Source organism: Clarias gariepinus, chromosome 13 (assembly GCF_024256425.1).
Source record: "Clarias gariepinus isolate MV-2021 ecotype Netherlands chromosome 13, CGAR_prim_01v2, whole genome shotgun sequence".
NCBI lineage: Eukaryota > Metazoa > Chordata > Actinopteri > Siluriformes > Clariidae > Clarias > Clarias gariepinus.
In genome coordinates this window covers 27,981,335-27,994,346 of record NC_071112.1, presented here as the reverse complement: position 1 = coordinate 27,994,346, position 13,012 = coordinate 27,981,335, and the positions used below count along the sequence as shown (strand labels likewise).

Genomic DNA, 13,012 nt, shown 5'->3' with positions numbered 1-13,012 from the left:
CTCTCTTTATTGTAAAAATATATAAACATTTAAGTTATTTATGAAACTGTCCACACATATATGACCTTGTGGCTTTTACGAGGGTATCAAAAAGTTTTGAGATTTGCATGCCTTTTGATCTGCTTAATTTTGCTCTAAACCCTCCCTTAGATGCCTTCAAACTTGGCAGTAGAATTTACTATTGAATGTCTGGTTCCTGGGGAATTCTTAATGCACAATGGCACAAATGACAGGAAAAAAATAAGCGTGCACTACAGTCGATCTACGGACCTACCTTCTCTTTTACGGTGGTGGAGATGATGCGCTCCTCCACTATAAAGACTGTTGCTGCATCTCAGGGCTGTACCCATACACTCAATTTTCATCATGGGTAATGATCCTCATCATGAAAGATGCCATGAAAAAGGTCATTCACGGAAAACTAATGGAGTTCCTGGCAGACTAAGATGTAATGTTCCTTCTGCTCCTGGATCAGCAGCCTGTGGATGAACTTGGCAGCAACACAGTGTATATTCAAATCACACATGAGGTTTGCCTGGACAGTTCCAGCATTGTTGAGAATTCTTCTCCAATGACCATCACGCACAAGATGCCAAATGGTTTTCTGAAGTTGAGCTCGTTAAAGGACTTCCTGATCTCTTCCTGTCTTCCAGTGTTGTTCTTCTGCTCTTGAAGCGCGCATGCCACTCAAAACACCTTGAACGAATCTGGTCAAACATCTTTGTGACAGATTTGCCCAGTTTCATGAAGAACTTCACATTAACTCTTTGTTCTAACTTGCTCTTCATGATGAAATAGCAGACCTTATCATGCACATGGTCAGAATAGCAACAGCTTTCAAAGTACGCAGGACGATGTTTTTTGGCACACTGACTTATGAAGTCCGGTGCTCCCTGTGAGTGCTACCGTCTGTTGGCGTGCTACAAAAATAGTCTCAAAACCGTTTGATACCACCTCGTATACGTTATCCACAATAAACTTTATTGCTTGTCAGTTTTTTTTATAACATTTATCATCACTTCTCATATATATATTTTTAAATGATATAGAGTTCTCAAAAATAACTGAATATAATATTTAAAATAAATGCAATTTGGTGTTAGTCAGTGTTTAAATATTGAAGCTGTGCATATATTGCTAACCACTACACCATCGTGCCACCTTGGTACAAATGCTATTTTGATTTTTTTTTTAAATATCTATTTTTAATGGTTAGCACTGTCGCTTTGCATCTCCATGGTCCAGGTTCGATTCCCACCTCAGGCCTGTGTGCACCTGTGTGGATGGAGTTTGCATGTTCTCCCTGTGCTTGGTTTCCTCCAGGTGCTCAGGTTTCCATCCCACATTCCAAAGACATGTAGATAAGTACAAGTGAGTGCCCTGCGATGATTGACACCCCATCCAGGGTGTACCCTGCCTCATGCCTTAAGTGTCCTCGGAGAGCCTTCAGGCCCACTGCGACCTGGTATACAGAATAAAGTGGTATAGACATTTGTTATATGCCTTGCTTGTTCTTGAAAACATGTTAAATTGCAATAATTGGTGCCATTGTTGATTTATATTTAGTTTTACTATGTTAAATGAAAAAAAAATCTATCAAATCTATAAATCTCAACCTATAAATCTATTACTCATAACGGCTTTCACACTTAGGGTTTTGGCGCCCTCTATCCGTCATTGTCGGAATAGCAAAAACAGCGCCACTCCGGACGATACCATGTACAACAAAAGGGGGGGTTCTAAAACAAGCAATGCAAATAATAGATTAATATTATGTAAGCGATTTGTGTAAAATGTTTTAAAATATTTGTATGACGTAATATTTATGTGCACGGTGATTTTGTGTGTGTATACCAGCCCTAAACCCTGATTGATGCCCCTGTGCACAGTGAGCTCCCCCCTATAAGAGCAGAGAAATAGTCTGAACCCGGTAGTGCTGAGAGCTTAGCAGCTCGGTGCTGTTTGTTTTTGTTGTTGTTGTGGGGTTTTGCGGTAATTCTCTCTCTCTCTCTCCTCCCCGCCGCTCCTAGTGTAACGGTTAGATACAGAGCTCGGCTACTCGGTGTTGTGAATCGGTAGTTTATTGCCCCCCGTGTTTTCCCCCGCCATGGCTCTGCGCGGCTGCGTCGGGGCCTCGGCGTTACCAAGCGAGCTGATCGTGCACATCTTCTCGTTCCTCTCCGAGCGGGACAAGCTGCGGGCCTCGGCCGTGTGCACGCGCTGGAGGGAGTGCCTGTTCTACCCCGCGCTGTGGAGCGAGCTCAAACTGCGATTCGCTACCGGCATCGGAACCGGATCGGGACAGGGATCAGGATCAGGACCGGAGCAGCAGCAGGAGGAGGAGGACGACAGCGCGAGGCTCGAGTTTCTCATGCGACGGTTCGGCTCGTCCGTGCGCGAGCTGCAGCTGGAGTTCGGGCCGTTGGACTCGTGCGGAGGAGAACCGCAGAGTCACGAGCGCTGGAGAACCGCAACGTTCACCTACCTGCAGCACGTGCTGTGTGTGCTCAGCAACCTACGGAACAACAGGTATCACGGATGATCACGCGCCACTAAACACCAAGAAACTGCTAATACTAATAACATTGATAATATTAATTAATTTTACTACCACCTATAATAGTAATAATTTTATAATAATACTAATGATGACGATGAATAAACAAATTATTTCTACTACTATTAATAATAATGAATAATTAAATAAATACATTCTTATACTACCAAAAATGTGGCTTTCTAAGGAATAGCAGGTAGTAACTGGAGAATATTAATAGCAGCAATAATAAGTAAAATAAATTTGTATAAATTATATGTGGGAATTTAGTGTTAAATTAGTATGTTTGAAAACATCAACATATATAATAATAATAGTAATCATGTCATTGCTTTGAAGTTTTGAATTAGGAGGTGAATTAAAGGAATTATATAAATTAAATACAGTAGGAGAGAAATTCTGAGCGCTGCTTGATTTAAATGTTTTATTGTCAATAATAATGAGAAGAAAATGAAAGAAAATTAGCTAATTCAGGTTTTATTCAGGATGATGAGGTGTTTATGGTTAATTTAAAGATAAGTTTGATGAGAAATGTGTGTAGGTGAAGTTTCATACAGGTAACACATGAATAATGCTTATGGAATTAAAATGTTAATATCGGTGCTGCATAGCTAATCGCATAAAAATGTGAAATCACAATTATTTAATTATAAAAGGCTGCAATTTATTGGAGGCGTTATACACGGAGTTAGAAATTTATATTTGAGTTTTTTCCTTTTGAGTTAAGCTTACTAAATAATTGAGTTTGATAAATAAATATCGGCAAACGTCCTGTTAATGAGATCATTTGTTCCTTTATTTGGTGATGGATACATATGTTTGGAAAAAAAAAAGTAATGGTTAAATATTTTTATAGCACTGCATCCTCGCACCTCAAGAGTCCTGGTTCGATTCCCGCCTTAAGTCTTGGTGGGTTTCCTCTGGGTCCTCTGGTTTTCTTCTTACAGCCCAGTCAAAATATTTGTAATGTGACTTTAGAAGTTGTTCAGCTCTAGTTGATATTTTTAGAGTGTTTAGTTGGTACAGTTAGCAGAACGTGTGTACGTTACTGTACAAAAATTCTTTTAGCATATTATCTGCAATACAAATGTTATCTATGTTTATCATGTCTGCCTTATGATGCATGAAGTCATTCATGATTTACATACATACATTAAAATAAATAAATAAATAGGGTTACAGAAGAATATTTTCCTGCCTGTAAAAAATGTGACGTATATATTTTACATGACAGCCCAGTTTTTATACAGAAACAAAAACACCTAATATAAGCTACTGGCTTTTGTATGAAAATAGACAGGAGCGAGCGTGAAAAAATTATCAGAAGAACTCTGGCATATTCTCCAGCACGCTCAGTAACACATAACCGCTGTTTTACTTACAATACTATGCAAAATTCTCGGGAACATAAAAAAAAACCCATAAGATGTACTGTATATCCTGTATTAACAATCATTTGTTGAACTTGAAAAAACATGCAGGAGTTAAATCCTCTGATAAATTCAGGAGCAGGTCTGAGTGAGCCGACAGAGGCGCGGCCACGGGGAAAAGTTGCATCCAGCCACTTTAAGAACGACAGACAGACACCATAATCGCTGTGTGACCGCTTAATTTAACCTCAGAATAATGAAAGAGGATTAAACACTGGTCCTTTGTTTTGTTTAAATGAAACACAGGTTTGTCTGCTGTAACGAACGACAGCATTAAACATCATGTTCTGGAAGTAATTTATCTTTACATAGGAAACGTTGTATACACACATGACATGCTAAAAAAATAAATGAAAACCGGTCAAATCTATATCACACCATAGAATGTTATTAACGTGGAGTGGTGATGATGATGATGATGATCTAGGTGCAGCTCAGTGTTCACCTCAGCATCTAATCTCGTTCTGTTAAACAGTTCAGTGTTTTAACACTCTAGGATTAACTTGCACACCCGTCTTTAAATCTTAGGATTTCTAGGATCTAAACATCCCTGGAGAACAACACTGTTTAACCAGCCACTGCGTGATGATGTCATTAGTCTGCGCCGATGCTGGAACACTCCCTTTGCCTGGTGATCTTTTACAACCGAATGAGCCGAGGACTGAGGCGATAGTGCTGAATCACACTGATCCTTGAATGGTGATGATCCTTTGTGATAGAGGGGGATTGTAGAAAACAAGCATAGTCACTGAGTTGCCATGGCAACCACACTACAGACATACAGAGTTAACAATAATATGATGACAAAGCAAGATTGGCCTAGTGATCTCAGATAGAGGAATGCTTATCAGGGAAGTTTGCACACCCCCTTTTTTTGTCTGTCTCTACATCCCTTTGTAGCATCTGCGTAAAAATGCAGTATAAGGCATACTTTAGGGATTCGGGGATTTCTTCTATTTATTTTTAATTTTTTGCATTCTGATGTACAGTGGAACCTTGGATTGAGAGTGTTCCGCAAGACGAGCAAAGTTTTAAAATTAATTTTGACTTGGAAAACGAACAAGTCTTGGTTTCCGAGTACCGATTATCATGTATCATGCATTCTTGTTTTAATGCAGAGCATCATGTGATTACAACTTAGCCAACAGTTTTTATCTCTTGCGCTGCGGAATTGTGGGTAATCGTCTCCCCTGCTCCCCTGGGTCTTAGTGCGCGTCTCTTACTGGTATAATCAACATCCATGCATGCGTGTACTGTTTACTATAACACTGTGACCACGTGTGTGTGTGTGCGTAAAACATATTTTATTTTGTGTCTGTGTGTGTACTGTTTATTATAACACGTGTGTGCGCGTGTAAAGCAAAAGCAAGTCCCATTAGGCAAATTAATTAGTTTTATTTTTACTTTACAGCAGTGATTCCGTTAGTGTGTCGCTCAATCGAGTGTCATTAGAGAGATTGCTTGTTACAGTTGTGTGTGTGTGTGTGTGTGTGTGCGCGTGTGTGTGAAAAGAGTGGAGGAAGGGTAAGAGGGGCACTTACTTTAGCTTCACTCACACACACACATATATATATATATATATATACACACACACACACACACACACACACACACACACACACATATACGGAGCCTACGCGCACAAACGAAAACACTTATCTGTCGGGACTTATTTTAACTTTTTTTGTTTTGTGTTTTAAGGTAAAGTGCAGTTTATTTTTTTTTTACTTTATATTTTGTGTTATTTATTTTTATGTTTTTCTTTTTTTGGGCTGTGGAATGAATAATTTCAGTTTCCATTATTTCTTATGGGAAAATTCAAATTGGTTTACAAGTGTTTTGGAATACGAGCCCGCTCCTGGAATGAATTATGCTCGTAGTCCAAGGTTCCACTGTATTACCTTCACCCCTGCCCTCTAGTGGACCTGTTTAATGTTGCATTGTTACAGAATTCTGCCTACACAACACCTTGATCCAGCTGCACACACGTTCTGTGTGTTTTTTAGTAAAAACTGGACAAAAATCAGTTAGTGTCAAGGAAATCTTTGGAGTGAGGAATTTCTGATCAAAAAGTGTGAGTGCTGCTGCTGCTAAGAAGCCCATTTTAAAATAGACCAACTCCCAGATACAGGTCCAGTAACAGATGTGATGAGTGGTAAAAAAACAAAAACAAAAAAAAAACACAAAACGTGGGATTGTGTCCTGTGCCTGAGCTGCACTTCGGGAGATTGATGTCCTTAATAAGAACATAGTCTATGGTTAGATGATCGTCCCGACATAAAGGAGCACGCAGACCACTACAGAGTTCAGAACAGAGTTACTCAGACGATTAAGTTAAGTTTTAAGTTAATGTGTTAGTGTGTGGAAACATAAGTGTAAACCTGGTTCTAAAGCCCCAAGCGGACGTGTGGTGTGTCTATGCACTGTAGAGCTCCTCTTTAGCCCTGTTTCTGGATTTTGCTGTGTGTGAAAAGCTCAGAGTTTCATTATTATGCACTGCTTCTCTCAGCAGTCAAGGTTACAAAAGGCCATTATATGTGTGTATGTCTGTAATTAAATAAAAACCAAACTTCCTTTTTTTTTTTTGCTTGGCACAGGAACCTGCAGAAGCTCAGTGTGTATGGAGACACCTTTGTTCTTCAGGATGATGTTCTGCAGGACGGCTCTTACCTCAGCCAGGTCGACCGAGGAGGCAAGAAGCTTAAAGAGTACGTCTGGCTCACGTCTTTTTTTTAAAATTATTTTATTTTTCTGGAAGCCTGAGACATGCACAAACACGCTGCTAACACAACACATCGAAATTAAAATGTTTCCCTGCAGTGATCGGAGAACTCGCTGATCTCATTGCTTTACTGCTTAATAATAGCTTGTGTGTTTGTCTTAAACAGAACTGTTATCATTTCTTTTTCTTATTCTAAATGCAGTTTAAAATGTCCTTTAAAAATGGACAAAAGAAATCTTTTGGTTCCTAAAAACTGTTCTTGTTAATGTCACCTGACTCAGCCGCTTTATTTTCTAGAATTAGTCTTTGTCTCCAGCCTGCTAGGGCGCCTCCTGCAGCTTTGCATGAGTGGTGCACGCTGATGACCTCACTCCGATGTGCTTTTGGTGTTGGATGTGATGTAAAACTTTCAGCAGTCGGTGTATCTGAAAGAAAAATTCAAGTGTATATTTACCCCGCTGTACAAAAGTGTTTTACTGAGTAAACATCGACTTCCTTAGAGTGACGTCCTCAACATATTATTCTCAATCTTAATATTACAATTATGCAGTTTATTCTCTCTCTCTCTCTCTCTCAGGATCCAGCAGCTGTTTGAGGACTTCCTGTCGAACAGCAGACAGCTGAAGTGGCTCTCCTGCTCCTTCATGTCGGCCGTTCTGACCCCGCGCTCTCTGTCGTCTCTGTCGAACCCGAGCGCTGAGACTCTGCAGCACCTGAGTCTCCTGGATCACCAGATTTCTGGCCTACTGCCGTCCTCGGAGCTGCAGCGTCTCTCCAACCTGCGCTCGCTCTCCATCGACTACTGCGACTTCTCCTCGTGCATGTGCCAGCTGTTAGCAGACACCAACCGAGCACCGCTTTTGCGCTTATCTCTGCTGCTCAACGGCGCCACCCTGGAGGCCCGGTCTCTGGACTGCGTCGCGTCTGATTCGGACCTGAAGGCTCTGACGAGGCGGAACGCGGACCTGCGAGTGTTCCTGATGGCGCTGGACGTAGGCGAGGACGTGCTGGAGATCGTCCTGAAGCCCAGCCTGCCTCTCGAGCGGATCCACGTGGACAGTTACAACGCGCCGCTCGGTGACACCGTCCTCGAGCGCGTCTCACTCCAGTACCACAAAACGCTCACACACTTCGTCCTCACGAGAGACGACGGTCGGTTTCCCGATCTCAGCGGGAACAGAAACGAGGATCCGCTGGTGCTGCTGGCATGGCGCTGTGTTCATCTCTCTGTGCTCATCATCCATGGTGCGTACACGCGTCTCCTCACGCTCTGATCACACCTGCTCATGTTTTTATCATAAAATCGTACAAATAACAGTTTCAGTAGATTCTCATTATTATGCTGGACTGCATCAGTAAATTGAAGATGCTCTTTACCTCGCCAGGTTACACGGTGTGGTCTCACAACCTGGTGGCCATCTCCCGGCTGCGCGGCTCGAGTCTGCGCGTCCTGGACATTTCCGGGGATAGCATCGACTTCGACCCGGACCAGGCCCTGTTTTCTAAGGGCGACCCGGTGCAGACGCTGGAGAAAGAGGTGTCTCGAGGCCTGGGCCGCACCTGGCAACCGTCCATCGCCATGGAGAACAGCGCCGTCGTCAGCGACCCCACACTGCACTTCCACCGCGAGATGCAGAGCTTCAGCGAGAACGTCTAGATTCTCCTTTTCCTTCCTTTCTTTTCCCCCCTAGTGTATGTTAATGCTACGTGTGTTGGTTTGTTCTACTGGTCACACACCCACTGCGAGTTCCTCTACACTGTCATACTAGGATACATACACACACATATACACACTCGTTTATGTGCTTGTGTGTGTATACACGTACGAGCATCACATCTACCTTCAGTGAACCGTCTCATTCTCTCCCTTTTTATTTTCTTTTGCTCTGGTTCTAGTGAAGAGAGTGTAAAGTTTTATTTAATGCTTTTCCTTCTCATTTCTTTCCCTCGTAGTGGGGCGTAACGCAGTGTGTTTTGTAAGCAACGCCAGTTACATCTTTTATTTCTTTTTATTTCCAGTCTGAATGAATCCTCCGTGTTTGTACGTGCCGTGTCTAACCAGTATTAATAGCACTATTATATTTATATGGGTCTATATATCCTGCTATAGATTTAGTAGCTCGCTGATGGCTGGACGCTGGAGAGGGGCTTCATTCTTTTTATTTTTTAATGGCTTCGTTGCTTAAATCTCAATCTGGAGTTACCTCAGACTATCAGGCGAGACGAGTCTTCCAGCTGAGTGCGAGAAGCTGAGAGATGATTGGCTGGAACCCGGCAGCCTTCCGCTCTGTTCATCACTTCCTGTTTGTTAGATTTCTTGATGATGATGATGATGATGATGATGATGATTGTTCTTTTGAAGTATATACTTTGGCTGAGTGTTTCTGATCGAAGACGCTTCACGAAGAGTCCTTTAGCACAATATCAGGACTTTCTCTGTCTCAGGTAGGAGAGTGGAGATCATGATGATGATGATGATGATGGTGGTGATGAAGTTACCTTAAAGTTTTTTGTTTTCCTTCGTTGTGGCTTGTTGGTTTTTTTTATTTTTTTTTATTATTCTCCTCCCGAGATCTCGGGTCACAGGATCTCAGGATCTGGACGCTTTCTCTTTTTGGGCCGAGATGTTTGTTGTCTGTCTGAGCTCTTCCAGACTACATGCACTGGTGTCTTTTTTTTTTTTTTTTTTTTTTTTAAATATATATATATTCTTTGGAGCTTATATCCTCCTGCCTCTCTCTCTCTCTCTCTCTCTCTCTTTAAAGCTTGTACAGGAAAGCAGCCCGCTTGGTGTTTAGTGTTTGACTTCGAACTCCAGCCTTCGTAAGAGATGCATTATTTCAACATTTTTGAAAGAAATGGCTAGATTTGAGGCTAATGTGACACAGAGACATGTATCAACGCTTCCTGGTTTTCGCTAGTCACTCGATGACGTCTCGCGCTCTCACTTTATCCTCGGCAGAGCCGAAACGAGGAAATCCGCCGTCTGCGTTTCACCGTCCGAGTCGTGCCGCCAAAAATCTTTGCACGATATCGGTATTGAGTGATCGGAATATCACGATGCATCGTATAATCAGTTATCAGCTCGTGCCTAGACAAAGAAGCCACGCAGGAAAACCTTGTTTTTATATTTCGTCAGTGTAATCGCAGTATCTCAAGCACGTAATGCAGAATATCAGCCAAAATCAGGCGAATCTCGCAGAGTCCCTTCGAGTGTGTGCGCGCCTGTGCATGATTTGGTAGCGCTTCGATCTGCAGCGTGTGCATGAGAACATGTGAGGAGGAACTATTTTAAAACCCTGCATGCGGATTAGTGCGTGTTTACCTGAGAGTCAGCTTTCTATTTTATTATCGTACCAAAAACTTAGAGAAGTGTTCTATATTTGTACGTTATATTTCTTTACTTTTTTTTTTTTTTTTTTTTGGTCATCGTTCAAGTCGGAGGGAAAAGAACGCTGAAATCGCTGAGGCGTCCGTGCCGTGCCTAAATCACAAATAGCTTTCACGCTTGTGTTTGTATGTAATGTGTTACTGACTTGCCGTATTTAAAGCATCTGTGATGTGTGTGAGTGTGTGTGTGTGTGTGTGAGAGCAGGAAGTGTGAACCACTTTTTTTTCTCAGCGGTGAACAGGAAACAGCCGTTCTCAGGGTGTGTGTAGGCAGAAGCGCAGGTTCAGCTCAGGCCTCTTTACCCGTGCCGATTCATCGATCACGCGTCACGATATGTTATCACGATGTTGCGTGCAGAATCTTTCGATGCGTCTCGCATTGTTCAGCCTGAAAAGGACGGTATGGCCGTCCTGACGACAGTCCTTTTAAGAGTCCGTATCCGCTGAATTCCGCCGTCGAGAGGAGAGTTTATCACGACGCATCGTCGCGTCATTTTATCGGTATATACCTCCGCAAAAAAAGGAAAGTGAGTCACTGGAATTCCATTTTGTTGGCTGCCAAAGATCTCAGAGACGTCTCGGCTCGGTCCTGGGGCTCCGAGTCACTCCGGGGCTTCAGACGAGACGCGATGGGGTTCCGCAGCTGTGCTGTGGCGTTGTTATTCCGGGTTAACACCAGTAGATCTCTCGTATATAAATGCACCTGTTTTCACTGTGAAGAGCGAATGTACTTTAACCCAAGGTCCTTCTATCAGACCCGCTATAAGCTGCTATGAGACGTGTAAGGAACATTCCACCAGGGAGTCAGAAAAAAAAAAAAAAGGCCAAATGTCTGACATACAGATACTTTATTTTTTTAATTTTTTTTTTTTTTTTTTTCCTCTCAGTTTTGTTTTTCCTGATTTTGGGTCAGTAGGCGACTTTAACATTTACAGTAATGGTGCCTCAGTTTTGCTGCGTGGAAAAGAGATTTCAGAACTTTTTTTCATTTCAGTCGCACGTCTTTTCACCAGCCAGTGAGACAAGAACGCTGACGAGTGTAAAGGCTCTCAGCCGGTTTAGCATTTCAACCACATCAAAACAAACTATGCAAGTGGAAATGCGTACGACCTGCACGACGCAGACGATCCAGTGGCTCTTAACCGGTTCGTTTTTTTTATTTATTTTTTTTATTTCTTTCCTGTCACGTAAACAGAAACATCAATCGCAATTACACTTGGCCTTATTCTTCTTCTTATTATGACTTATGATTATTATTATTATTATTGTTTTAAGATCTCAATTCTTCGGAAGCTGACTCCGTTCCGTGGGTTCAGACGTGGTCTCTGTGAGACTGGCCAGCAGGCCCCAGTTATTAATACGTGGTACGAATGTTGTGCATTTGTTTAAAATCAGGATAGTCTGCAATAACGCAGTGGCCATGAAAGGGGGCGTGTGCAGTGTTAACACCGCACTGCGCTGCTTATAAACGTCACGGCGAGGTTAAATCACACCTTACAGCACAGATGGGTGTCGGGCGTGTGCAGTGTAGGCCTTACATCGCAATATTTATTCCGCTACTCCTAATCGTAAGTGTTAAACCTTAAGGGCGGCGCTTAAGTTCAGTCGGATTTGATCATCCAATCACAAATGTGGTCATGTTACATCACTCGCTTTTGTTTTGTTTTTGTAGAGGGCTTAGTATAAAATACTATCTTCTGCGGCACATTACAGTCGTTTATAGAATCCTCAGCTAACTTTAACGTTACCTCAGTAAACGTGCAGTTGATCTCAGATGTTGAATAGCTAGCTGAAACGACATAATTAATTTTTTTTATTGTAATGTAAAGCTAGTATACGTGTTGTCTGCCGAGTTAGCTAATGTTAATTAAGCTGTTTGTTCTAATCACTGCTAGCTAAACTAAGGAGCTAGCGTTAATGTGAACTCTCATATCGTGTAATTACAGCGCGTAGTTATGCTGAAGCACTACGCCAGGTCAAAGGAAAGCAAAAGTATGTGATTGGTTGATCACCAAGCCCCGCCCTTAATGACTGAGAAACGCTGGTACATTTCAGATTCGGAATATTTCAAAACATCGTCTCTCGTTTTGAATATTGTGATATAACGCTAATCGCCACACGCCTCATGGGTATATATATTTATATTTTCACGATATGTACCTCAATGCCACCTCCAATATAAACCTGTGTGTCCAGGTTGTGTTTATGAACATGGAGAACGTTTATAAGCGTTGTTTTGTTTTTGCAAAAAAAAAAAGAGAAAAAAAGAAGAAAAACTGGTTTTACCATCTTAAAGAGGTGTAATATTCGGGCAGGAGTGTTGTCTGCTCTTTTGTCTCCAGTGAGCACATAGCATTGGATTTTATATGTACATGTCCAAACAGGAAGTCCTCTGGCACACAGGGTGAACATGCCAGGCAAGGAGAGATTTTAATCATTTACAGAAAGAGATCTGAGATCTGTTTCACCGTAAAGCGAAGGAGAAAACCTACGATCCAAACAAACCGTAACTGACGTGTTGGATAAAACCAGCACGATTGTTGATTTGAATTAATGTGGAATGAATGCAATTTCTTTTAATCGGTAAATAAAAGTGATTAAAAAGAAACGCGCCTCTGTAGTTGTGATTTGATATTCTGATGTGAACATTAACCACTGACACAAAACAATATGGTCAGTTCCTGCAAACCTTCATAGTTAACAACTGTGTTTAGTGCCTTCTTTACACCAACACCCTCAACTCTCAGTTTTATCAAATATATTGCAATCATATAGAAATACAACACTGAGCCAAAAATGAGCCAATCGGAGAGCTGATAAAGACGTCAACAGACCCAACTGATTACAGTGACGTGTGCACAATTAAATAGATCGTTCTGCTACGTTAGTTGAGGGGAAAAACGCATCTGCAGT

The 13,012-nt window shown here is 41.8% G+C and overlaps 1 protein-coding gene across 1 annotated transcript; it reads left to right on the top strand.

Moving 5' to 3' along the window:
* The first annotated feature begins 1,943 nt into the window (after window positions 1-1,943).
* LOC128536100 (F-box only protein 33) lies at window positions 1,944-12,775 on the top strand. Its single transcript, XM_053510261.1, has 4 exons — window positions 1,944-2,529; window positions 6,585-6,695; window positions 7,287-7,954; window positions 8,095-12,775. Exons 1-4 carry the CDS (start codon window positions 2,108-2,110, stop codon window positions 8,364-8,366), a joined length of 1,473 nt encoding a protein of 490 aa, XP_053366236.1. The 5' UTR covers window positions 1,944-2,107; the 3' UTR covers window positions 8,367-12,775.
* Window positions 12,776-13,012: the final 237 nt, after the last annotated feature.

Coding starts and splice junctions, on each gene's coding strand:
- LOC128536100 (XM_053510261.1), top strand. CDS start 2,108: ATGGCTCTGCGCGGCTGCGTCGGGGCCTCGGCGTTACCAAGCGAGCTG. Junction 2,530..6,584: donor AGCAACCTACGGAACAACAG/GTATCACGGATG, acceptor TGCTTGGCACAG/GAACCTGCAGAAGCTCAGTG. Junction 7,955..8,094: donor CTCTGTGCTCATCATCCATG/GTGCGTACACGC, acceptor TTACCTCGCCAG/GTTACACGGTGTGGTCTCAC.